The sequence below is a fragment of the Euwallacea similis genome, chromosome 18, assembly GCF_039881205.1.
Source record: "Euwallacea similis isolate ESF13 chromosome 18, ESF131.1, whole genome shotgun sequence".
Lineage (NCBI taxonomy): Eukaryota > Metazoa > Arthropoda > Insecta > Coleoptera > Curculionidae > Euwallacea > Euwallacea similis.
The window spans coordinates 1,987,622-2,008,037 of NC_089626.1; the positions used below are offsets into that span (position 1 = coordinate 1,987,622).

The window sequence follows — 20,416 nt, forward strand, 5'->3', positions numbered from 1 at the left end:
CCCAAATTATTTTCTACTTTCTTCACAACGACACTGATTACAAAACACTTAAAATAATCTCGATGCTTAAGTAATTTAATTAACGACCAATTTAAGAACTTTTGTTTCATTTTTAGACTCAGTAGTTAGTGACCCTCTACTCAGCTATGAAGCTGGTTAGCGCGTTTTGCTTCTTAACAACCATTTGGGCCTCGATCCAGGCCAAATCCAGCACAAATCAGAGTCTGGATGGAACCTGGGTCGTCATGGAAAACAAATACAGTAAGTCTTTAATTTGGTGGCAGAGCTGTTGTTGATGACAGTTTTGGGGGGGTTTCAGATAATGAGTTTCTTGGAACTGTGCCCGGGGGGATCTATAGCGATATGATGAACTTGAATATCCTCGAAAATATCTTCACTTTTTACCACGACAACGACACCTCATGGGTGGGAACCATCAACTGGATTTACGCCCTGAACTTCACCAGTAAGCGCATTATTTTGTTATTGATTTTTAGACTGAAGAATCCTTTGATAAAGGCCGAGATAAAAGGCAATACTGAAGTTTTTGTGAGGAAAACGATGAATAATTGACGTGGCAACAATGCATAACACCTTCTGCCACTTGGAATGCTGTGCGAATTGTAAATAAACATGGAGGAATTTTGTCATATTCCGGCCCAATTGATTGGTTGGGAAACGCTTTAAAGTCCATTCAAAGTAACGTTTTTAATTTACTGTTGATCTCGATACGCTGTTGCCACGTTTTGCTTGGAGAAGGTAACGCTTACGATTTTTTTTGCAGAAAAAATTCGTTATTGACAACACGCCGTACCCATTTCTTTTGCTTTTTCATGTTATTGCAAAATATTCCTCCAAAAAAAAATTAATTTGCAATTGTTTACAGTTGACGAAGGCCTCCTTGACTACGAACACATAAATCTGGTCTTCGATGGAGTGGACACTTTCGCCGACATCGAGCTCAACAATGTCTTAATCGGGTCCACCCAGAACATGTTCGTGCGCTACAGTTTCGACGTCAAAGACATCCTCACGGTAGCCGATCAGACAACCCCCTCTGCGCCTTTTAATGAAGTTTTTTAGGCCGAAAGTAACAACACCATCAAACTGAGGTTCCAAAACGCCCCTGAAGTGGGCAACAACATCAACACTGAGCAACTGAAGAAGTACCGCATCCCTTACGAGTGCCCCCCAGATGAGTACCATGGACAGTGCCACATTAACATGGTCAGGAAGATGCAGGCCTCCTTCGCCTGGGACTGGGGCCCATCATTCCCTTCCATGGGCATTTGGAAGCCCGTTTATTTGCAAGCTTTTGATGATGCTGCCATTGAGCATATGGTGACTCGAGTGGAAGAAGATCCCGATGGGGAAAACTACTTGGTGGTCATTGACACTTATTTTGTGCCCAATAAAGAAAAACTCTTAACGGGAAACCTGAAGTGAGCTTTCACTGTGGATGCAGTTAATGCTTGCATTATCTAGTATGTTATTTCAGTGCCAAAATTTACGTGAAAGACAACCAAGCCATTGAAAAGGACTTTGATGTGAGGGAAAAACTCAATGACCACAACGAAATAGTGAAATCCGTCTCGCTCTCCGTGGACAAGGGCTTAATGGACTTTTGGTGGCCCAATGGTTTCGGAGATCAGCCCCTGTACCAGACCGTAGTTACCTTCACCAGCGCCCTCGATCAGTCAGTTTCCAGCAAAAAAATCAAAACCGGCCTCAGATTCGTGGAACTAGTGGAAGAACCTTTGGGTAAGTAAAAACGACACAAGCTAGCAACGTGGCGAGAGTGTTTTTTTCAGATACCGGGATGACTTGGTACTTCAAGATCAACGGGGAGCCGATCTTCATTAAGGGTTCCAATGAAATTCCCATCAACATCTTGCCCGAATACGGGCAGGACCGGCAGAATATCAGGAAATTGTTGCAGAGCGCCAAGGACGTCAACATGAACATGCTTCGCGTATGGGGAGGGGGTGAGTAGGCTTTAAAGAATTGTACTAAATGTAGTACAATTATTTTTGCAACAAATCCCTATTTTTGTATACCTGAAGTCGTGTTTTGCATTTGAAAAACCAAAATGAGCTCAAAACTAAAATGTACTAAATTTAGTGCAATTATCTTACATACCATGTACGTTTTGTAGTAACAATCGGCAAGGAGCGTAACGCCCCCAAAAAAGTGATTACCTTCTCCTTCACAAAAATTATACTAAACTTTCTTTCACTCTTCAGGTGTCTATGAATCGGACTACTTCTACGAAGTGGCTGACGAGCTGGGAATCATGATCTGGCAAGATTTTATGTTCGCGTGCGCCCTTTATCCCGCCAACGAATATTACTTAAGCAACGTCGCCGCGGAGGTGAATCACAACGTCAAACGCCTTTACTACCACCCCAGCATCGTGGTCTTCTCCGGTAACAACGAAAACGAGGGCGTTTTAGCGGACAACTGGTACCAGACGCAAGACTTGTTTGAAACCTATAAGAAGGACTACGTCGCCCTTTACATCGACACCATCAAAACCGAATTTGACAGAATCTCCGGTGGTAAAGGGGTGTTCATCAGCTCCAGCCCTACCAATGGCAAATTGACCGAGAGCGAAGGATGGGTGGGAAGCAGCCCTGGCAACCAATACTGGGGCGACGTGCACTACTATAACTACATTCTAGACTCGTGGAACTCCAACATATATCCGATACCGCGTTTCTGCTCCGAGTATGGGTATCAATCTCTACCCTTTGAAGACTCGTGGTTGAGTGAAGCTACCAATGCCACTGATGACTTGAGCATTACTGGGAGGTTCATGGGGTGGAGACAGCACCATCCTGAGGGAAATGGAGAAATAGCGCTGCTCATCGCGGAGAATTTGCATCTTCCCAACTCTAGCAGCGAAACACACAACAGTGTTTTTATTTACTTGTCTCAGGTCTACACCTCCCAGGCTGTTAAAGTGGAAACTGAGCACTACAGGAGGTACAGGAGTTACCAGACTGAGGACGGTAAAGGGTACACCATGGGCGCCCTCTATTGGCAATTGAATGATGTATGGGTGGCACCTACTTGGTCTAGTATTGGTGAGATCTTGGTGTTTTTGAAAATTTTTTTATACTTTTAACTGTCAAATCAATCTCAGATTACACTGGACGTTGGAAGATGCTGCACTACTTTGCCAAAGACTTCTTTGCCAGCATCATCATCACTGGTCATATCAACTCTGCCCGCCAGCTGCAAATCTACACAGTAAATGACCAACTGACCCCTGTGGAGGATGTCAGTGCTGTTGTCAGAGTGTATAGGTATGACAGTCCTGACTTCAAGCCTCTAGTGGAGGAACGCACTTCTCTCAACTTGGTATCTATACTGTCATATGATTGCTGCTTAATTTGTACCGAATATGTCTTAGAGTGCTAGTGCCTCTGAGCTCTTCCAGACACTAGAAGTTGATGACTACCTCAGTGAGGCTAAGTGCGACAGCACCTCATGCTTCTTCCATTTGGTGATCCAAAAAAACGCCTCTAAGATAGACAATGTTGCCATCAGCCCTGAGAACTATGTTTTCCCTGGCAAACTCAAGGACTCAAAATTGGGGAATGCCACCATCAAGGTACTTGCCAACATCCTCAATGATTCTGTGAGCTCACTGTTACGTTCCAGATCGAATCAGTGACGAAAGCAAGCGGCAACGTTTATGACATTACACTGAACTCGAGCAATGTTGCCCTCTTTGTCTGGCTAGACTCCCATGAGATCATTGGAACTTTCTCGGAGAATGGATTCTTACAAATTGAAGCGAAAAGGGAGGTGACGTTCAAAAGTGAACAGGACACCACCCTTGAAGACCTTAAAGCAGCTTTGACTGTAACCCATTTGCAAGATTCTCATTGAACTTAGTTTGTTAAGTTAAAATTTTTGAATAAATGTAAAAAGGTATAATTCTATGAATATTTTGGCAGTTACTAAATTTGTGCGCTTTACAAGGCTTTAATTAGGTATGATTCAACAAAAAAAAAAACCGTGAGGTGCCATTTTGAGCAATAAGGGGGGCTCCGCTTGAGATACAAGGAAACACGCTTTATACAGAAATAAAATGATTACTCACCCCACAAATTCGATGTGTGAGTCAAGGAGACACTTTTTGGAACCGATTTCGGCACTTTCGAAGTTTCTTATCGCGATTTATAACGAAATTAAGAGCTTTTTTTGGACGAATATTTGAACAACAAACCCAACGTTTGCGCGGGACTGACTAGTGGCGCCACCGACGATTTAAATGACACAATTGTTATTCAAAATGGCCACCTTGATGGTCTAGTTTCATTTAATGACAATTAAAATACTTATTAGAAGATTAATAACCTAAAGAGTGATGATTCAAATAGATTTAAGTTTGGATCCGTAAAGAACCGTTTAAGACGTCATTTTAACCTGCAAAGGAACCAATTTGAGGCTCAAGAGAACACTTCATGAACGAGTGAAAAAAGGCATTACTCGCCGATCAATTTATGTCTGAAGCTCTGGGGAATTTTCTAAGACAGATTTCCGCACATTTACCGTTTCTTACAACGACATATAATAAAATTAGAAACATTTTTCGGGACCGATTTTACATTGTGTTAAATGACGTACCGAAGTTGTCGCGGGACTGGTCAGATGGCGCCAACATATAGTTACAAATTTAAAACAAATATGTACTGTGACGCCATCAGTAAACAAACATTGCTTCAAGGTCTTTATCCTCCGAAGTAGTCATAATCTGAATTAAACGAATTATTATCCTTAGAGGGACTAGAATCAGGGAACAAACTACTCAAAAATGCTTACATTTCGGCGTTTATTCAACTAATACCGAAAAACCAATACAAACTTCTCAAATCCTAATTATATACACAAAACAAAAAAATCTTCATTTCAGTCAATTCCTCGAGGTTCCGTGTGCGCTAGACACGGGCTGCATCTGGGGTTGCGCCCCCTCACCTTGCTCCCGTGGGGGACTCTGCACCTGCAACCGGCTTCTCAACACTGCGGCCCTCAGTACCAGCATCCTAGCCCTCCTAAACTGTTCCTTTCCCACAGCCAAAACCCTTTCGAAAGTGGCGCCACGTTGGTCTGCATCCCTGGCAAATAGCACCTGGAGAACCCACCCCAAAAAAAAAATTAGAAAAAGATATGAAAGGGGAAACCCCAAACGCACTTTATTATGAGAATCAATCCGGGCCTGGATCTGTCCATCCAAAATCAGTCTCATGAGTTCGTCTTCCAGGGCTGGCACAGTTCTACCAAAGGCCTGTGCCATGCGTCGTAGATCGGCAGACATATAAGGGCTGAAATATTGTACCAAAGCCCTGCTGCGAATTTGAGAGTACAGGGCCGACACATGGGGTGCCAAAAACATGTCCAGTAGCAAGGCATCCTTCATGTCATCTAATAATTTTAAACAGGCGGCATAACGGGATTCGTAGAATTTGAAAATGGCATCTCGTAGGGCCGGCTCAAGCTCCAAGAAGGGCTTGAAGCCCCCATTGTTGACTACATGTTTTTGCAGCTCAGGCCTGTCGAATGTGGCCAAAGCACACAGACCTCCATAAGTCGCTACATTGTTGCCAGACAACAGCTCAGGAAAATCACAATGATCCAAACTGGCCTGGAAGAAGTGTTTGGCAGCTTGTTTGTATTTGCGAGTTGCTAATTCAGCGAGGCCTGCCGCGCAACACAACTTGGTGAAAATCACTGGATTTGAGTCCTTTGCTTGAGATTCTGAGAATTCTAATTATTAAGAATATTGTTAGAATTGATCAAAATGGGGGATTAATAGATTTTACCAGGAGTACCCTCAGCTTTTGCAACATAGCTTAAGACATGAGACCAATTTTGCAAGTACACAGACACTTTTATAACATTCAAGCACATGTTCACTACATGTTTGCCACTAGTACAATAATCACGGGCTCGAGAGTAGCACTTCAGGGCATTGGACAGGTCCCCACAATCCAGGTAATGGTCACCTAAGTCATCATGGCCTCTAGAAAGGTAGAAAATTTAAAAACTTCAAAGGCCCATATCTTCTGATTCCTGAGGTATAGCCCTGTTAACCCACCTGCGAATACTCTCCTTAATTGAATTGCTCTTATAATTTTTCAAATCATTATCCAACTTTTCCAGCTTCAAGGCAGCTTTCTTAAGCCTTGTTTCAATCCACATGTTATCGATACTTGGTATATCCTGAGAGGCTGAAGGTGCAGCCACATCGGGCACATTCATGCTGCTTGTTGCATCCGTCAGTTTATGGTGCAAAGTCTGTGTCTCAAATCAGCGAAGTCCGGTTAATAATGCAACAATCCTACCTGATATAAATTGACATTATAGGTGGTCATCACGTAGGAAATGGCGATTTTCAGAGCTTCCAACCGTAGAGAGGGGCAATGGTCCATGATGAAAATCAGCCGGTGGATCTTGGCGAGGCCTACATAGCTGTTGGCGTACGCCTCGAGATCGATAGTGGGGTTTTCGACCACGAAAAAAGTGTCTTCGTTGTTATCGTTGTCTTCCGGTGGTGCGTCCACTTGCATGGGCTCCACTGCATTCTGTGGCAGAAGTTAAGTGAGGTAAATGAGGGCTGAGGCTAGGGGGCTGATTGAGGGGGTACCTGAGCCATTCCCATAAATTGAAGGGGCATTTTAGGAGCGGGGGCTGCGTTTCGTGGGAACAATTAGTGTGTTTGTTACTATAAACTTTTCTTTTTAATAGCAAAGGCGCATGTTCAGTAACTGAAACTGAGAGAAGTTGATAGAACACAGCTGTTTAGTCTATAAAAGTTCCTAGTCGAGCTATTAAAACTGCTCTGAGTGCACCGAAAGATCATCGATAATGTCTTGCAAAATGTTATCGATATTTATAAATTTAAAATAGTTGGTGACCCATGAAAAAGAAATCGTAAGTGTTGTTGTCGAACGTAGGACAAAAAGGGCTTTTTTCTAGAGTTTAAAAATGCTTACATTACCGTTTTCATTAAAGCCGTCCATTATATCTTGGAAAGGGTTAAAATTCACAATCATTTTTGCACTGTAATACGCACAGGTTCCCTTATCAACTTCTACGATTTCACTTCCTAAAGACTTGAAATTCAATTTGCTAAGCTTTAAAAAAACATTGAACACTGGAATCAATAGATAAGAACGTCGATTTGTTTACAATTTTTTACGCGGTGCGGTTTTTGTCTATTTGTTCTATATAGGTCGCCAGCATTTGTACAGGATGAATTCTTAAGGTTTTAAGATCTCTAAATTAAACGAGATGTAATTAAAAACTTTAATTAAAGCTGTAGAAGAATCAATAATACAAATATTGGAACAATAAATAAATTTGACAACACTTGTAAACAATGTAAACATCCCATGTTTTGATCCATTGTTCTAGTTTTCTTTCATGGTGAATTTGGGCATCCAAAAATGGTGCTAATGTGACCGTTTAATGTTATGTATATCTCACTCACATTATCATAAAATAGTTGACAATGTACTACCAAATACGCTAATGAAGTTCGCTTCACATGCATCCTTAAAAGTTGAAATAAACAACGCTCTAAAAAGAAACTTAATTTATTATGAAAATATAAAATAACCTAAAAAAGTGACTACAAAAATATATACATATAGGGTGTTACACATGGCTTAATACACGATATTTAAGACTACTGATGGTTGGGTTATTACACAAGACCGCGCTCAAATCCCCACCGCTCAAGTAAACAAAGTACGACCGTGTTGAAACCGCGTACTAATATAGTAACTTCAACCTATTTCCGGAATAATGCGGACAAACTTAACATAAGAGAACTAGGCAAAACCTTCCATAATCTTTGACTTTCGTATCACAGGCAATTTGAGACGTACCAAGAATAATTATTATCGGGAACTACAGAAATGAAAGCGAGTAATATAAAGTGACATTTGAAGTTATAACTTGTTACTCGCTTTGCGCCTTGCAGCGCCCTAATCGGCAGCTAAAAGAGAATGACCTCCATTGACATTTTGTGCAAGAAATGCTTGAAACGTCAAATAAACTCGGTATGTTGTACAGTCATAGATATCTAGGTAAATAACAGTTACAAGGACCTCTACTGCATTATATATCATATATCACAACTATAGAAGAGTAAACGGTAAATAGATGCAGCTCGTTACCGATATAAGTGGGAGTAACTACTGTCACCGAATAAATACAATAAATATTTAGCTCCGCCCTAGATTCACACTAAACGTCAAATATTAAATCAAGATGACGCCTCACCCCATTGTAGCCGCCATAAAATTAAAGAGGAGCTGCCTTTACGTCAAAAACGTGCAGCGCAGCTACCTCGAAACAAAAAAAGAGATCACGCCCCAATCTGGCCCCCGTGGAAAAAACATCGCACATCTACCCTAGTAAAATGAACACGCGTGTGACTAAAAGCCCGCTTTAGGCGGGAGATGGGTGGGTAGAAGCCGCCCCCTACGTGGGAGGCGGCGGGGAGCCTTGGGACGGTCGCCGCCCTCAGAGGATGACGCAACAGCGGCAATACCGCTGACGCGAAGCTCCTCCTGTAGGTGGTGGCGTAACCGGGGCAAAGTAGGCGTGAACTTTAATGTTGGGCAGGTGGTTCTGGAAGACCAAACAGCTACGTTAGTCACATCCTTAAAGAGACTTTAATCAAACTTACCCGTAGCCGTTTAATGCCCACGCGTGTGATCAGTTGGCAATCGTATAGTTCGACGCGTTGCAGGTTGTGGCAGGACGTGAGATGCTCGAGGGAGGCGTCTGTGATAAGGGGGCAATTGTCCAGTTCTAGGACCGTCAAGTTCTCTGCCGCGCACGGTGACATCGACAAATGGCGGATACCCTCGTCCGTGATTAACTCACAGTGGGACAGGGTCTACAAGAAGCGCTTTATCAAACTTCATTAAGAATACCGGTTCCTAAGGCTAAAAAAAGACATTCGCCATTTTATCGGGAACATTATTCGAATAATTGACGCAGAATACAACACAATACTTCTCTAAAGGGGCACTTACCAAATACTCTATGCGAGGACACCCCATAGCCAAATGTATAAGTGTGGCATCTGTAATGAGCACACACTCGTCCAAGTCCATTTTCTCTAGGTAACGGCAACTCTGCACACAAAAACAATTTATATATAAATTATTCAATGTTGCTACTTACCCTTGCCAAGGCTTGAAATCCTGCATCAGTAAACTGTGTGCAACCGGCGACCTCTAGCGTCGATAACATCGTGCACTGCTGCGCTAGAGCGATGAGTGCCGGATCCGTCAAAGAGGAACACCCCGACAGGCATAAATAGTGCAACTTGGGACACTTTTCCGCTAAAGCCTGTACTGCTTCATCCCGGATGTTCTAGAATAACAAAATTAAATTCTGCTGCGATTGGACCTTGTGCACAACTCACCGTAGATCCGAGATTGATCACCTCCAAATTATTGCAGTACCTAGCCAAGCAAATCACCGCCCTTGAGGTGATTTGTTTGCATCCTTTACTGATGAAACACTTGAGTTTAGGACACCCCCTAGCCAAAGCCTCCACCCCATTTTCAGTGACGTTGCTGCACCAACTGATGTTCAAGTGCGTCATATTGGAACATCCATCGCTGACCGACTTGAGCGAGTGGTCCGTGATAAGCATGCAACTATCTAAATTGAGCCGCTGCAGTTTGGAGCAGTGCTGCGAGAGGGCGTGACATGTGCTGTCCGTGATTTTTTTGCATGCGTTTAAGTTGAGATCCTCGACGTTCTGGCAGAGATGCGCCAACGTCTTCATTGAGCCATCCCCTATCGACTGGCAACCGCGCAGCGAGAGCTTGCGCAGAAAGCCGCCGCAACGGCGCGAAATGTTCTCAATTATCGGACCTTCTACATCTTTTTGGAAGTCGAAGAGGTCGATTTTCTGCCAATTCGACCCGTCCAGGGCAAGGATATTCCATGCGCGAGAGACCTGTGCGCAACGGCACAGGGACACTACGTCCAGGAAGGAGAAGATGCGCAGCAGCAATTCTTTGGGCAGTTTGCGGTTGATTGCCGCATCTTCATCGTTGCCGCGGCTCAACTACATCAAAAAGTCAAATAAGAAACGACAATTACCAACGTGATATGATAATAAATTCTGCAAAAGTGGCTCAGGTCTGATCAATGTCTGCACCATGGGGGTCTGTCAGAGCCTAAATAAATCCGGCATCAAAGACCAGAAAGACAAAAAAATGGCGGCGCCGATGTTGCTTTAATACTATAGTGATTAAGGCACAAAATGGCGGCATTTGCTGCCACTTACAGCACGCCAAAATGGGAACGCCTCTTTAAACACAACAGATTGGCGGCCATATTAACGGTGTTTTTCCCTGTTTTTAACCTAACAAAAATACTCACGAGCGTACCAACACTGTGATTATTGAAAGCGTAATAAGAACAAACTAAAAACGACGAGTCCCACATAACTATTACTTGCACTACTACACCTCGCTGACTGTAATCGTGATTATTTCCCAGGGAAAAATTTGCCGAATCTGCGAAATTAAGGCGATGGATGCTAGAAAACGCTGAACTCAACTTACCAGGATTCTAGCGCCTGAGTAACTCATCGAATTGTCCACTACTGCCATGCCCGAGCTCAAATTATTGCCTGCAGATGGACTGTAAAAGCCCGGCCGGTCCTGGGATGGCTGCCAGTTGTCACTTGTCTAAGCCAAACAAAAGGCGAATGTTGAGGGATGCAGGACGTTCCAAACGGCGGAATCAGGCCTTTGAAGCGGCTGAGCATTTGTATCACTTTGACATGTTCCTGTAGTTTGGGGCTTACTATTTATGCTGCTCAATCGCTCTAAGGGCTTGAAACCTCCCAGGGTTCAGAGTGAGTCTTAGTTTCAGTACATTTTGCTACATGTTTCTTTCATAGGTCTGCCACAAAAAGCATGTTCTCCTTTGAGCCTTGTTTCTCTTTGGAGAAAATGCCATTGCTCCTTGCATCGTTATGTAAGATTCACCCTGTTTCTCACCATATTTAAAAATCTTAAAAAGTACAAAGACATTTCAGACCTATTTAAGCCCTGTTTTGGGATTCCTTAAAGAACCCTATGTACATGTTTTTTACATTTTACTAGTTGAACAACCACTTACCACTGATCCTTAAGCTCTGCCAATTAAACAAAGAAAAACCACCAGTATTGATTTTCTGGCACTAAGGCTGCTGCAGACCCTGAAAGACAAGCAACAAATTGCTGTAAAACGTGGAGTTCCGATAGCTTGGGAACTAGAATAAACTGACTGCAAATAGCAGAGTTTTGGTTGTTATTAGCGAATGCAAGAGAGATTGGGGAGTATGGCTGAATGCATAATGCAATAGAGTAATGAGGTCAGTTTCAGTAGTGCACTTCCAAAGCATGTGCGCTTCAAGTGATTGGGAAAGAGGCTAAAATTAACTCGTTTGGATGCCAGAGAGTTGCTAGGGCAAGGGGTTTGGGAGTCAATAAATGGTTGCCATGAATGTGAGGAACAAAGGAGAGTGGGTGTTCTGGCCCATTTGAACAATCCCTGAAATCACGATCATCCGAGCTCCTCAATTACTCAATTCGAGACTTCGTAATTGGGGGGGCAACGCGATAAAACCCATTAACTACGCAACCAAGGCAAACCAAAACAAATTTCGCATCAAATTCGAGTTGGATCAGCTGTTCGCCATTGTAGCAAGCTCGCATCAGCTGGCCATCTTTGTTTAGCGCACGTGTTGCGACAAAGAGGGCAACCACCCCGAGGGACAAACAACGGCTGGGGAGCTAAGACGCATTTTCACTGAGAAACTCAAAAAAGCCCTAATAAGAAATAAACGTCAATATCCCTTGGAGGTCTTACGTTAGAGTGGCATCTTCCCGCGTTCAGCAACACCTTGTCAACGCGAATTAAGGGACTTTTGCCCGGAAATGCGCGATTTTGGCGAGCACTTACACAGACAACATTCAAGACCAGACTGAACGAATGGCGACGGTGAACGGCCTTGGAACTGCCGCCAATCACAGTGCCGGCTCTTTGTTTATGGGTGCGCCGATTGGTCGCGCAGTGTGTCCAAACAAAAATAAAAGCCGCTGTATTGCCAGTTTGCCAAATTTATACCATAATCTTAAGTCATTCTCAATAGTTTATATGATCGTATGGCTATCCTTAGTATATTTTGCTTTTCTAAAAGTGCCCTTAATCTGATTACTTATAAGCTAGCGTAAACCATGAAGCACATGGCAAGTAACTGCAGGGCTGATAGTAATGAGGGTAATGGTGGTGCTAGTTCCTGTCAGATATGGTAATTTGACGAACGCAAACTAAACTGCTCGGTAGAAGCCCCCCCCGTACCGATACGCTAAAATTGTCTTTTTCTCTTCCTGCCAGACGTATTTCCTGACCGTCGACCTCAGCTGACGCGTCGGCGGCGTTGCCACATGGTCGCCCTCAAAAATCCTTGATGTCTGAACTTTGAAGGGGCCTTTGATGAGAAAAACGTTTTAAAATCTCTTAAGAAGTGACTCTGAATTATAAATTTGAAAGCTCGTAATAATGGAAATTTTTTTTTGGATTATAAGCGAAATAATAGTGCCAACTCAAGGCCACTGGCCATAAACGAGTTCATTGGTCACTCAAGGCTAGCTCCTGGGTTATTCACTTTAGTTCACTACGCTTTTAGTGGAATTGCAGTTGTACAAAAGCACTTTTTCTCTCTCTATAACTCCTTTATTTATCATGGTAAATATCATATATTTAACACAAAAACACTTTTAACACTACACAGTATTCTTCTGAGTCAAAGTATTGTCCTCATAAGTCTCAAGTACATCTGCCAAATGCTCATTATCCCTTGGCTTCTTGTAGGTCTTTTTCCTCTGGCCAGCCTTCTTCCTTTTAATAGCAGTAGGCTTCTTTGGACCATGATCCTGCATTGACCTTATACCTTGCTTGTCTAGATATTCTTCAATTTTCTGATCATCCATTGCATCAACCGCTACTGACCTCCACAACTTCTGGAACTCTTCATCAATGGGCATTTGCGCAGTTCGATCATTATAAAATAAAATTTTCTTCCTATCTATGGGTCTAGTGATGAAAATCAAATCATTTTGATTGCTTAATATCTGCAAAAATATCTTTGAAATTCAGTTTAAAGAAAATTTAAAAAGAACCTTCAGAGCTTTCTCACAATGGGGCAAAGACTCCTGGACGTCTTCCAACAAAATTCCCCCCAGACCCTTTAAGTCCTGCTGCTTTAGCAGCTTCAATAAGCTTTTGCGATCCTTGAGTTTGTAGGTAGCTTTAAACAGGTATTTTTCATCTGGAGTGACTTCGATTTTAGGGTTGTTATTCAAAGCTTCACTTTGCAGCCACTACAATTCATCCTCAATCAGGTTACAGTTCCAAAAGCGCCCTCAAAAAGCCCCTACCTGCTTGACTTTTGTGCCCACATCTAATTGGTTAGTTTCATCTAAAATTTCCTCTAAAGTGAGTGGATATGACTCTCCATCTTGATGCCTTTGTTTCATATGCTTGACAATCTTAGCCAAAACCCCGAAACGGTATTGAGAGCTTCCTGTAGCAGTCTTATAGCTGTAGAACAACACTCATTGTTCCAGAGTATTAAATGACAAGTACTTACTTAGTTATATCGAGTTTGGGGCCACTACTGCTGCTGCTTGATTTGGATTTTTTCTTGTCTTCTCGGGGGGGCTCAGGCTTAGGTTCAGTTTTCTTTTTCTCAACTCTGAAACCATTTCAATACTCTTAATAAGGACGTGAAAATGGGGATCAAAAAAGCTTACGTGGGGGTTATAAGGGCTCGTTTCTTGAAGAGCTCCCGCTCCTTTAGGAGGGCTGGATCCATTGTGGTGGCTGTAAGTTATTATTAAAGGGTGGATTTTAGCTGAAAAAAGGGGTTTCTCAGGAATACAAATTAACAACAGCAATATTACTATAGTGAGGTTATGGCACCATGATTTTCAATGAGGCATAATGCGTTCTCCTGTATCTCTCCATCTTTGTCAAATGTATTAAAAAAATTGTTTCAATAAGAAAAAGATAGAAAAAAGTAAGCCATTTATAATATTCTTACTTTTGTTGCCATTAATGTTGCAACACGTTAGTTTTCTCCTAATATCTAATCGCATTTTTGCATATTTTTTTCATAATTAACAAATTAGTCCTAGATTCTTTCCCAGACCGCCTCTACTTGCTCCTTTGAGTAGCTGCCTGAAGTTGTTAAAAAGGCCCTTGAAGTCATGTCAAATTTGCCTTCACCTGAGAATTTTGAAGAGACAGTAATACTCCCCTTTCGCCTAGATAACCCCAAGTTTATCAAAATTACGCAACAACTACGGGAGCCTGCCCAAATCAAGTGTATACACTTGCTTACGAAACCCAAAAAGTTGACCCAAGATCTCCAAGTGGAGCAGGAGTTGAATGATCATTTGGAGCGACACCAGAGAGATGAGAATATCAAAAACGAGGAATTGAAGGCTCCCATTCTGGGACCTGTAATAGCTGAAAGCTTTGATGGCACAAAAACCATAATTCCTTTGATGTTTGATGACTATTTCCGTTTGACCAGCACAGAAATATGGGATAATGAGGAGTGGGGCAGGGAGGCTGATGTTGTTACCATGGAATGGAAAATGAAGGATGCAGCCCCTTATAATGTGTTTTACAACACTTTAAAACACTCGCCAAAGACACATGAACAACCACAATCTATTGACATTATTGGTGAGTTTGCACATCTATTTATAACAAAAATGTTTATTACTGAAATTATGAAGATTTGCTATGCCCAAGCCTGGGGGTTTTGAAAGATTCACTGCACATCACCTATATGGTAAAAATATGGTGGCTCTTAGGCAATTATGCTGCTAGAAAGCTGCAGTAAGTTGTTACAAAATATTAATGACTAAAATATCAGTGAGAGGTGAATTGTTATAGCAAACTTCCAATGACAATTCTGCATGGCTACGAGGACTGTCCCTGGCCTGAGCCTCACACCATGCAGGAATTCTTCCCTCGCATTAACTATCATTTCATAGACTTAAAAAAACAAGGCCATTTTGGACATCATCACACCAAATTGTCAGTTTTTGTTTATGAGGATGATTCATTGAGAATTGTAGTTGGCACTGCTAATTTATTTGGAGCTGATTGGGAGCTCTATAACAACCAGTAGGTGTATAAACAAATATAATAGATGTTTTAACTGCAAATCCTAGGTTCTGGGTGAGCCCTCGCTGCCATAGGCTTCCTCCTGAGAGCCCTGTCACCAATGGAGAGTCCCCTACAGGCTTCAAAGCAGCCCTTCTGAAATACCTTAGTGAATACAACAATAAGGATGTAAACATCCCTGGCATGCAGGTTTGGATTGACAGAGTTGCCATGGCTGATTTCAGCAACATTAAGTCTGCATACCCTTAATTTTCCTTTCTTTACCATACTTTTAACACAACTTTTAAGGGTGGTTCTGGTTTTTAACCTTCCAGGAATCCATAATGCCAGAGCAAATGGGTGCATGCTCCATTACATGGGACATGTTCTAAGCCAACATTGCACAATGCCAGCCCCCAAAACTGAGCATGATTTATGGAAGATTGTGGCTCAGAGCTCGTCTATTGGGCTAATTGGCAGAGATGGGCCTGAAGAATGGTTGGCTCCCAGTCTTCTAAGGGCCTTGTCAAGTAATGTGGAGAACAAGTATTTTCCCACAATCAAAATCAAATCTAAGGTGGAATTCAGCCTGGTTTTTGCTTCTATGGAGAACTGTCTTAATGGATATTTGGGGTATCTTAGTGGGATTTGCGGTAAATTTGAAAAAGGGCTTGTAGAGGATCAGCCATGGCTGAAACAGTATATGTGGTATAAGGTTGTTGGATGTGTAGATAAGTGGAATGTTAATGTGAGTTTTTGGCAGCCAATGGAAAGCTGATAGCAGTGCTAGAAGCAGAGCGTTGCCCCACTCAAAATGCTACTGCAGAGTCTCCCCCTGTTGGGAAAAGTTAGCTTTTTATTTCATAACCAGCTCTAACTTGTCCAGGTCTGGATGGGGAAAGTTACCCAATAAAAATGCTACCATTTATATCAGGTATTCTCCTCTAACATTAATACCATTTATGAAGTTAAAAGTCACCTTTGAGCAGATCCTATGAAATGGGGGTTCTTTTCCTTCCAAAATTTTTTGGAGAAAAGTACTTTGAGACTAAAAACATGCTGAGTAATAGAATGAACGCTCGAGTGTTCCCCATGCCCTTTGATCTACCACTCAAGCCCTACAGACCTGAGGATGAGCCCTATTGCTGGGAAAATATGTTGATCAGAGTGGGCCTGACCCAGCCTGAATTCAAGAGGACAATCAATCCTGTCAGAGACACGCAAAATGTGGGTAAATACGGATTTATCAGCGGGGGTAAGTTTTGCAATGGGTGATGATCGCCATAGAATCACGAGTGAACCTCTGCAGATAGCAACAGGTCGAAAAGATGGTTCGGAGAAAGGAAATTCGACAAAAAAGACCATCGCATGCGGGAGGTAATTAGCTTCAATAAACACCCCAACCAAGTGGACCATCATGGTACTCCCAGAAAGTCGTCACCAGTGCCAATCAAAGAAAGAAAAGGCCATCGTAGTCACAATGCTTCGCCCTCACCTTTGTCAGGGAATTTTGATTCCAATCTGTCGTTCTCTCCCATATCACTAGAATCCCAAGATTTTCCCCACTGGAATGCTCAGGCCTCCTCACAGCCACACAAAGCTTCTTTTGGTTTTAACTCACAAACCTCTCATTTCCCCAATTCCTTTTCTCCTTCACCCTTCATGAGTTCACCCAATCATCACAATGCTCCACACCCAGTAAGAAATGCGCAAAATATGATCAATATTCAAAGTGCACAGTTTCCTAATCAAGGATACAATAACCGACTCCCTCTCCAGAACAGTTGTTACTCTGCACAGCACTATGGGGCTCAAGAGGGGTGTTATGATGGTTTAAGACCATCCATCAGTACGCAGTCTTTGCAGGATTTTAACAACTATTCTGCACGGCCTTTTTCGCCCCATAACAACGGGTTTATCGGAATGAAACTATCCAACAGTACGCAGTCTTTGCATAATTATGGTTACCACACCGCAAAGTCTTCGTCATCACCGCGTCCTTTAAACACTGCTTATAATGGGGGTTTCAGTGGTGAGCAACGATCACCGCAATCTCTGAGGGAGGCAAGGAGTTTTCAGACCAAACCGGAGTCTAAATTTAACGACAAGCTGCCGAAAAATTTATTCTTTCCCACTTTTAATTAGATTTAAGGGTAACGTAGCATTTTTAATGTTATTTTAATATATATATTTATTATATTTGGAGTTCTTTTAATTAGCAAATTCTTGCTAGAACTTTTCTTAATAGCCAGACTAATTTCGTCGTCATTTTGTCCTTAATTCTTGTTTGTTTATCTGATAGTTATCTAAAGAGCCCAAGAACCAATCAGCTATTCGTAAGGTTATCTCGACGTCACTAGTATGTCCACTGTTGCCAATGTTGCCGATTTGCTCAAACTTCTGAACAGACCGATTAGCTCATGTATCAGTTTAGAAAAATCTTTTTGGCATCGAAATACTCCACAATTAAAGTGAAAAATGCGCAAAAATGGCGATTAACACTGCCTCCAGCGATTTGAGCCGCTAAATTCACGAATTTTCTTAGTTGTTTCTGAGTTTGTTCTCCTTATTAACCGATCCAAGTTATTAGTTCAGCAAGTCCGGGGAAATACCTCACAAAGAAAATCTCAATCCCCTTTTATTAGGACAGTTCAGTGCCTTAATAGCCTATTAACATTCCTCTGTAGTCTCTTATCGACCACCAATAAACCAGGGCCATCAGCCCCTTTCATAACCTTCAAGTCTTATCAGGACTTACGAATCAGATAAATTCGTCGAAAGTTAAAATGGATCCCTTTGTTGAGTACCTAAAGGAGCTCTGCCCTCATAGAAGCGAGACCCAAATCCAAGAGGTATATGCTTTAATCCAAGAGGAGAGGCCTGAAGATTCACCCGAACAAAAACTTGAAAATGCCTTCAACATGCTCAGCACACAACCTGATTTTAATACACCAGGCTATTCTATGGTCGAAGAGTCTCTACAAAATACAAGCAACTATGATAGTGATGATGAAGGGGCCGTTGGTAAGTCATAGAATTCGATGCTTATCCCTTAATGTTAAGTGAGGCTTAGGTCACAGCTACAGTAGCAATTCAATAAATTCACATTTTGAGCAACTGTGCAACCTGTTTCCAAACGCTTGTGAACAGTTCCTGTGGAATTATTGCCAAAAGCAAGGTCCTAATTTACAACTGAATGATGCTATTGATATGCTCTCTGAAGGTAATCTTCAGCAAAGTCCTGAGAAAAGTATTGAACTAGAAATATGTAGGTGGCTATGACCTAAAGGTGGTAGATGTTAATTCAATTTGGAAGAAACTCCAGGATGCTCTGCCAGAAGCTGACCCTTCATACCTCAGAAAGAAGGCTGAAAATTTAGCGATGCAGGATGAAAACTCTATGATGGAGTTCCTGAATGCTGCAGTTGAGAACAATGATTATCCCACTATGGAGGAATATTTGAAGTATTTTTTACTCATTTTACTTTTTTGTCTTTTTTTCAATAATTGCTTTCTTGTATTGTTCTTATAGAAAACAAGAAGAAGAAAAGACACTGAACTTCTACAAGAACAACTTCATTATAGATAAGTTCCTTGAGCAGTTCCCAAACCCAGAAACCCACTTCAGCAACCCCAATCGCCCAAACCCTTTGTTGCAACCTGAGCTGCTACCTGAGGACCTAGAGTATGCCCTCACTTTCCTATACAACAACTATCGTAAAATCCGTAAGCGCCATGTGGAACTCGTCTTCAAACTGAAAAACAAGTGTCTTCTCGCTTCATGCAATCACTTGGATCATCTCCCTAATGGCATGAAAGTTGAGCGCCCTCTGGAACCTAATCCCGAGTCTCGCAACTTGCCTTTACTGCAGGAGGTTGCTTATTTAAAACACCGAAAGCTGATTCGTAAAGTCATGAAGTATAAAAACCAAACCTACCAGGAATTTAAAGAGGAGGCTAGAATTTTAGGGTTGCTAGAGACTTGTGGGATTTGCGGAGAAGACGAATTAATCCCTGAGGAGTGCTTCAACTGCAAAAAGGGCTGTATGTTCTGTAGGGAGTGCATACAAAAATATGTGGAAGTTCGAATGGGAGATGGTTTGACTAATTTCCCCTGCTGCAATGAGTGCGACTCAGACTTTGACGTTCATGTCCTGCAAATGGTGCTGCCTAATAACACCTTCGAGAGGCTAATGCTGAAGATACAAAGTGAGGAGGTGAAGAGGGCCAATGTGGACGGATTGGAGACTTGCCCCTTCTGTGAGTTCGCCAGCATTCCACCTCAAGAGTCCAAGATTTTCAAGTGCGAGAATCCAGATTGTCTGAAAGAATCATGCAGGCTTTGTAGGCACAAGTCGCACATTCCAAAGCGGTGCAACGAGATAGAGTATGACGAGGATGTGAAGCGCAGAACTTTTATTGAAAACATGATGACGGAGGCTTTGGCCAGGTGAGGTGATTTTCAAAGAATTTTTTATAATTTCTTTAAGAAAATGAGTCCAAACTGTTCTGAACTAATTCAAAAAAATACGATTTTCTTAATAGAACCTGCTATATGTGCAATAAGAAATTTATCAAATCCAACGGGTGCAATAAGATGATCTGCAATTGTGGGGCCATGATGTGTTACCTCTGCTCACAGGCCATTACAGGCTACAACCACTTTGGTGATGACAAAGCGTAAGTTTCAATTTTTCAGGTCAATTTATCGTTGTTGAGTCAAGTTTGGCCAGAGTATAACTGCGCTTCAGTTAAAGTTACCAACGCTCGATTAATCTGGCATTAAGGTGTATATTTAACTTGAAATGTATTGGACGTAGTTGCCAACTGTTCACCAACGACGCCCAAATCGATTTGCAGCGGGTTAAGGCCAACATTGAGAAAGCAAAGTTGGAGCTAGGAGATGTCGAGATCAAGTTTGATCCTTCAGAGGGCATTGAGGGCTTCTTCACTACAATATAATAGTAATTTTGCTCAATTTGTCTGCTATATTTAGTGCCAAAAGTATGAATTGTAAAGGGGCTGTTTTATATTAATATTTAAGTAAAGTAGTTTAAGAGACGACTGCTTTTACATACATTTTCAGAAATATAAAATATTCTGTACATATAACAGAGGCATATGTGTGGGTGTCCGCCTATGGAGATATTATCACACTCATTTCCTGTCACGCTCCTATCTCTCCAGTTCCCAACAAAAT

The 20,416-nt window shown here is 42.0% G+C and overlaps 6 protein-coding genes across 9 annotated transcripts; 3 read left to right on the forward strand and 3 right to left on the reverse strand.

Annotated features, from left to right (window-relative positions):
- Nucleotides 1–56: 56 nt before the first annotated feature.
- On the forward strand, nt 57–3,932 carry LOC136414687 (beta-mannosidase-like). Its single transcript, XM_066398854.1, has 10 exons — nt 57–261; nt 320–466; nt 887–1,035; nt 1,084–1,442; nt 1,499–1,761; nt 1,812–1,985; nt 2,244–3,086; nt 3,146–3,363; nt 3,416–3,616; nt 3,667–3,932. The coding sequence occupies exons 1-10, from the start codon at nt 147–149 to the stop codon at nt 3,895–3,897; spliced, it is 2,700 nt and encodes an 899-aa protein (XP_066254951.1). The 5' UTR covers nt 57–146; the 3' UTR covers nt 3,898–3,932.
- An 892-nt stretch (nt 3,933–4,824) lies between these two features.
- On the reverse strand, nt 4,825–7,149 carry CSN1b (COP9 signalosome subunit 1b). 2 transcript variants are annotated; one of them, XM_066398907.1, is made up of 6 exons: nt 7,005–7,149; nt 6,354–6,593; nt 6,107–6,306; nt 5,832–6,031; nt 5,204–5,775; nt 4,825–5,140 (listed from the first exon to the last, which is right to left on the reverse strand). In XM_066398907.1, the coding sequence occupies exons 1-6, from the start codon at nt 7,062–7,064 to the stop codon at nt 4,925–4,927; spliced, it is 1,488 nt and encodes a 495-aa protein (XP_066255004.1). In that variant the 5' UTR covers nt 7,065–7,149; the 3' UTR covers nt 4,825–4,924. The 2 variants fall into 2 exon arrangements, with proteins under 2 accessions (XP_066255004.1, XP_066255005.1); XM_066398908.1 differs by lacking the exon at nt 7,005–7,149 and adding an exon at nt 6,656–6,753.
- Nucleotides 7,150–7,591: 442 nt separating this feature from the next.
- LOC136414965 (F-box/LRR-repeat protein 2) lies at nt 7,592–12,050 on the reverse strand. 2 transcript variants are annotated; one of them, XM_066399291.1, is made up of 8 exons: nt 11,905–12,050; nt 11,173–11,251; nt 10,611–10,736; nt 9,455–10,108; nt 9,211–9,402; nt 9,060–9,161; nt 8,708–8,920; nt 7,592–8,649 (listed from the first exon to the last, which is right to left on the reverse strand). In XM_066399291.1, exons 3-8 carry the CDS (start codon nt 10,656–10,658, stop codon nt 8,542–8,544), a joined length of 1,317 nt encoding a protein of 438 aa, XP_066255388.1. In that variant the 5' UTR covers nt 10,659–10,736; nt 11,173–11,251; nt 11,905–12,050; the 3' UTR covers nt 7,592–8,541. The 2 variants fall into 2 exon arrangements, with proteins under 2 accessions (XP_066255388.1, XP_066255387.1); XM_066399290.1 differs by having other exon boundaries at nt 10,611–10,731; nt 11,163–11,251.
- A 687-nt stretch (nt 12,051–12,737) lies between these two features.
- On the reverse strand, nt 12,738–14,009 carry TfIIEbeta (transcription factor IIEbeta). The gene is made up of 5 exons (XM_066398740.1): nt 13,851–14,009; nt 13,688–13,792; nt 13,476–13,638; nt 13,218–13,418; nt 12,738–13,169 (listed from the first exon to the last, which is right to left on the reverse strand). Exons 1-5 carry the CDS (start codon nt 13,910–13,912, stop codon nt 12,822–12,824), a joined length of 879 nt encoding a protein of 292 aa, XP_066254837.1. The 5' UTR covers nt 13,913–14,009; the 3' UTR covers nt 12,738–12,821.
- A 172-nt stretch (nt 14,010–14,181) lies between these two features.
- Nucleotides 14,182–17,374, forward strand: LOC136414788 (uncharacterized). Its single transcript, XM_066398980.1, has 8 exons — nt 14,182–14,790; nt 14,844–14,946; nt 15,004–15,237; nt 15,285–15,470; nt 15,526–15,924; nt 15,980–16,150; nt 16,206–16,471; nt 16,526–17,374. Exons 1-8 carry the CDS (start codon nt 14,307–14,309, stop codon nt 17,359–17,361), a joined length of 2,679 nt encoding a protein of 892 aa, XP_066255077.1. The 5' UTR covers nt 14,182–14,306; the 3' UTR covers nt 17,362–17,374.
- A 301-nt stretch (nt 17,375–17,675) lies between these two features.
- LOC136414779 (uncharacterized) lies at nt 17,676–20,299 on the forward strand. Of its 2 annotated transcripts, XM_066398962.1 has the most exons (6): nt 17,676–18,240; nt 18,290–18,439; nt 18,489–18,681; nt 18,749–19,666; nt 19,762–19,896; nt 20,037–20,299. In XM_066398962.1, exons 1-6 carry the CDS (start codon nt 18,003–18,005, stop codon nt 20,176–20,178), a joined length of 1,776 nt encoding a protein of 591 aa, XP_066255059.1. In that variant the 5' UTR covers nt 17,676–18,002; the 3' UTR covers nt 20,179–20,299. The 2 variants fall into 2 exon arrangements, with proteins under 2 accessions (XP_066255059.1, XP_066255060.1); XM_066398963.1 differs by lacking the exon at nt 18,290–18,439 and having other exon boundaries at nt 17,681–18,240; nt 20,037–20,298.
- The last annotated feature ends 117 nt before the right edge of the window (nt 20,300–20,416 follow it).

Excerpts from the sequence above, each read along its gene's own strand:
- LOC136414687 (XM_066398854.1), top strand. The coding sequence starts at position 147 with ATGAAGCTGGTTAGCGCGTTTTGCTTCTTAACAACCATTTGGGCCTCG. Across the intron at positions 467-886 it reads TTACGCCCTGAACTTCACCA|TTGACGAAGGCCTCCTTGAC; the intron begins GTAAGCGCATTA and ends AATTGTTTACAG. Across the intron at positions 1,443-1,498 it reads CTCTTAACGGGAAACCTGAA|TGCCAAAATTTACGTGAAAG; the intron begins GTGAGCTTTCAC and ends ATGTTATTTCAG.
- CSN1b (XM_066398907.1), bottom strand. The coding sequence starts at position 7,064 with ATGATTGTGAATTTTAACCCTTTCCAAGATATAATGGACGGCTTTAAT. Across the intron at positions 6,032-6,106 it reads ATTAAGGAGAGTATTCGCAG|AGGCCATGATGACTTAGGTG; the intron begins GTGGGTTAACAG and ends CTACCTTTCTAG. Across the intron at positions 5,141-5,203 it reads GGATTGATTCTCATAATAAA|GTGCTATTTGCCAGGGATGC; the intron begins GTGCGTTTGGGG and ends TGGGTTCTCCAG.
- LOC136414965 (XM_066399291.1), bottom strand. The coding sequence starts at position 10,658 with ATGGCAGTAGTGGACAATTCGATGAGTTACTCAGGCGCTAGAATCCTG. Across the intron at positions 9,162-9,210 it reads GATTTCAAGCCTTGGCAAGG|AGTTGCCGTTACCTAGAGAA; the intron begins GTAAGTAGCAAC and ends TTTTGTGTGCAG. Across the intron at positions 8,921-9,059 it reads GTCCTCGCATAGAGTATTTG|ACCCTGTCCCACTGTGAGTT; the intron begins GTAAGTGCCCCT and ends CGCTTCTTGTAG.
- TfIIEbeta (XM_066398740.1), bottom strand. The coding sequence starts at position 13,912 with ATGGATCCAGCCCTCCTAAAGGAGCGGGAGCTCTTCAAGAAACGAGCC. Across the intron at positions 13,639-13,687 it reads CCCAAACTCGATATAACTAA|CTATAAGACTGCTACAGGAA; the intron begins GTAAGTACTTGT and ends GTTGTTCTACAG. Across the intron at positions 13,170-13,217 it reads ATTGTGAGAAAGCTCTGAAG|ATATTAAGCAATCAAAATGA; the intron begins GTTCTTTTTAAA and ends ATATTTTTGCAG.
- LOC136414788 (XM_066398980.1), top strand. The coding sequence starts at position 14,307 with ATGTCAAATTTGCCTTCACCTGAGAATTTTGAAGAGACAGTAATACTC. Across the intron at positions 15,238-15,284 it reads TGGGAGCTCTATAACAACCA|GTTCTGGGTGAGCCCTCGCT; the intron begins GTAGGTGTATAA and ends TGCAAATCCTAG. Across the intron at positions 16,151-16,205 it reads AATGCTACCATTTATATCAG|ATCCTATGAAATGGGGGTTC; the intron begins GTATTCTCCTCT and ends ACCTTTGAGCAG.
- LOC136414779 (XM_066398962.1), top strand. The coding sequence starts at position 18,003 with ATGGATCCCTTTGTTGAGTACCTAAAGGAGCTCTGCCCTCATAGAAGC. Across the intron at positions 18,440-18,488 it reads TATTGATATGCTCTCTGAAG|GTGGCTATGACCTAAAGGTG; the intron begins GTAATCTTCAGC and ends AGAAATATGTAG. Across the intron at positions 19,897-20,036 it reads CACTTTGGTGATGACAAAGC|TTGCCAACTGTTCACCAACG; the intron begins GTAAGTTTCAAT and ends TATTGGACGTAG.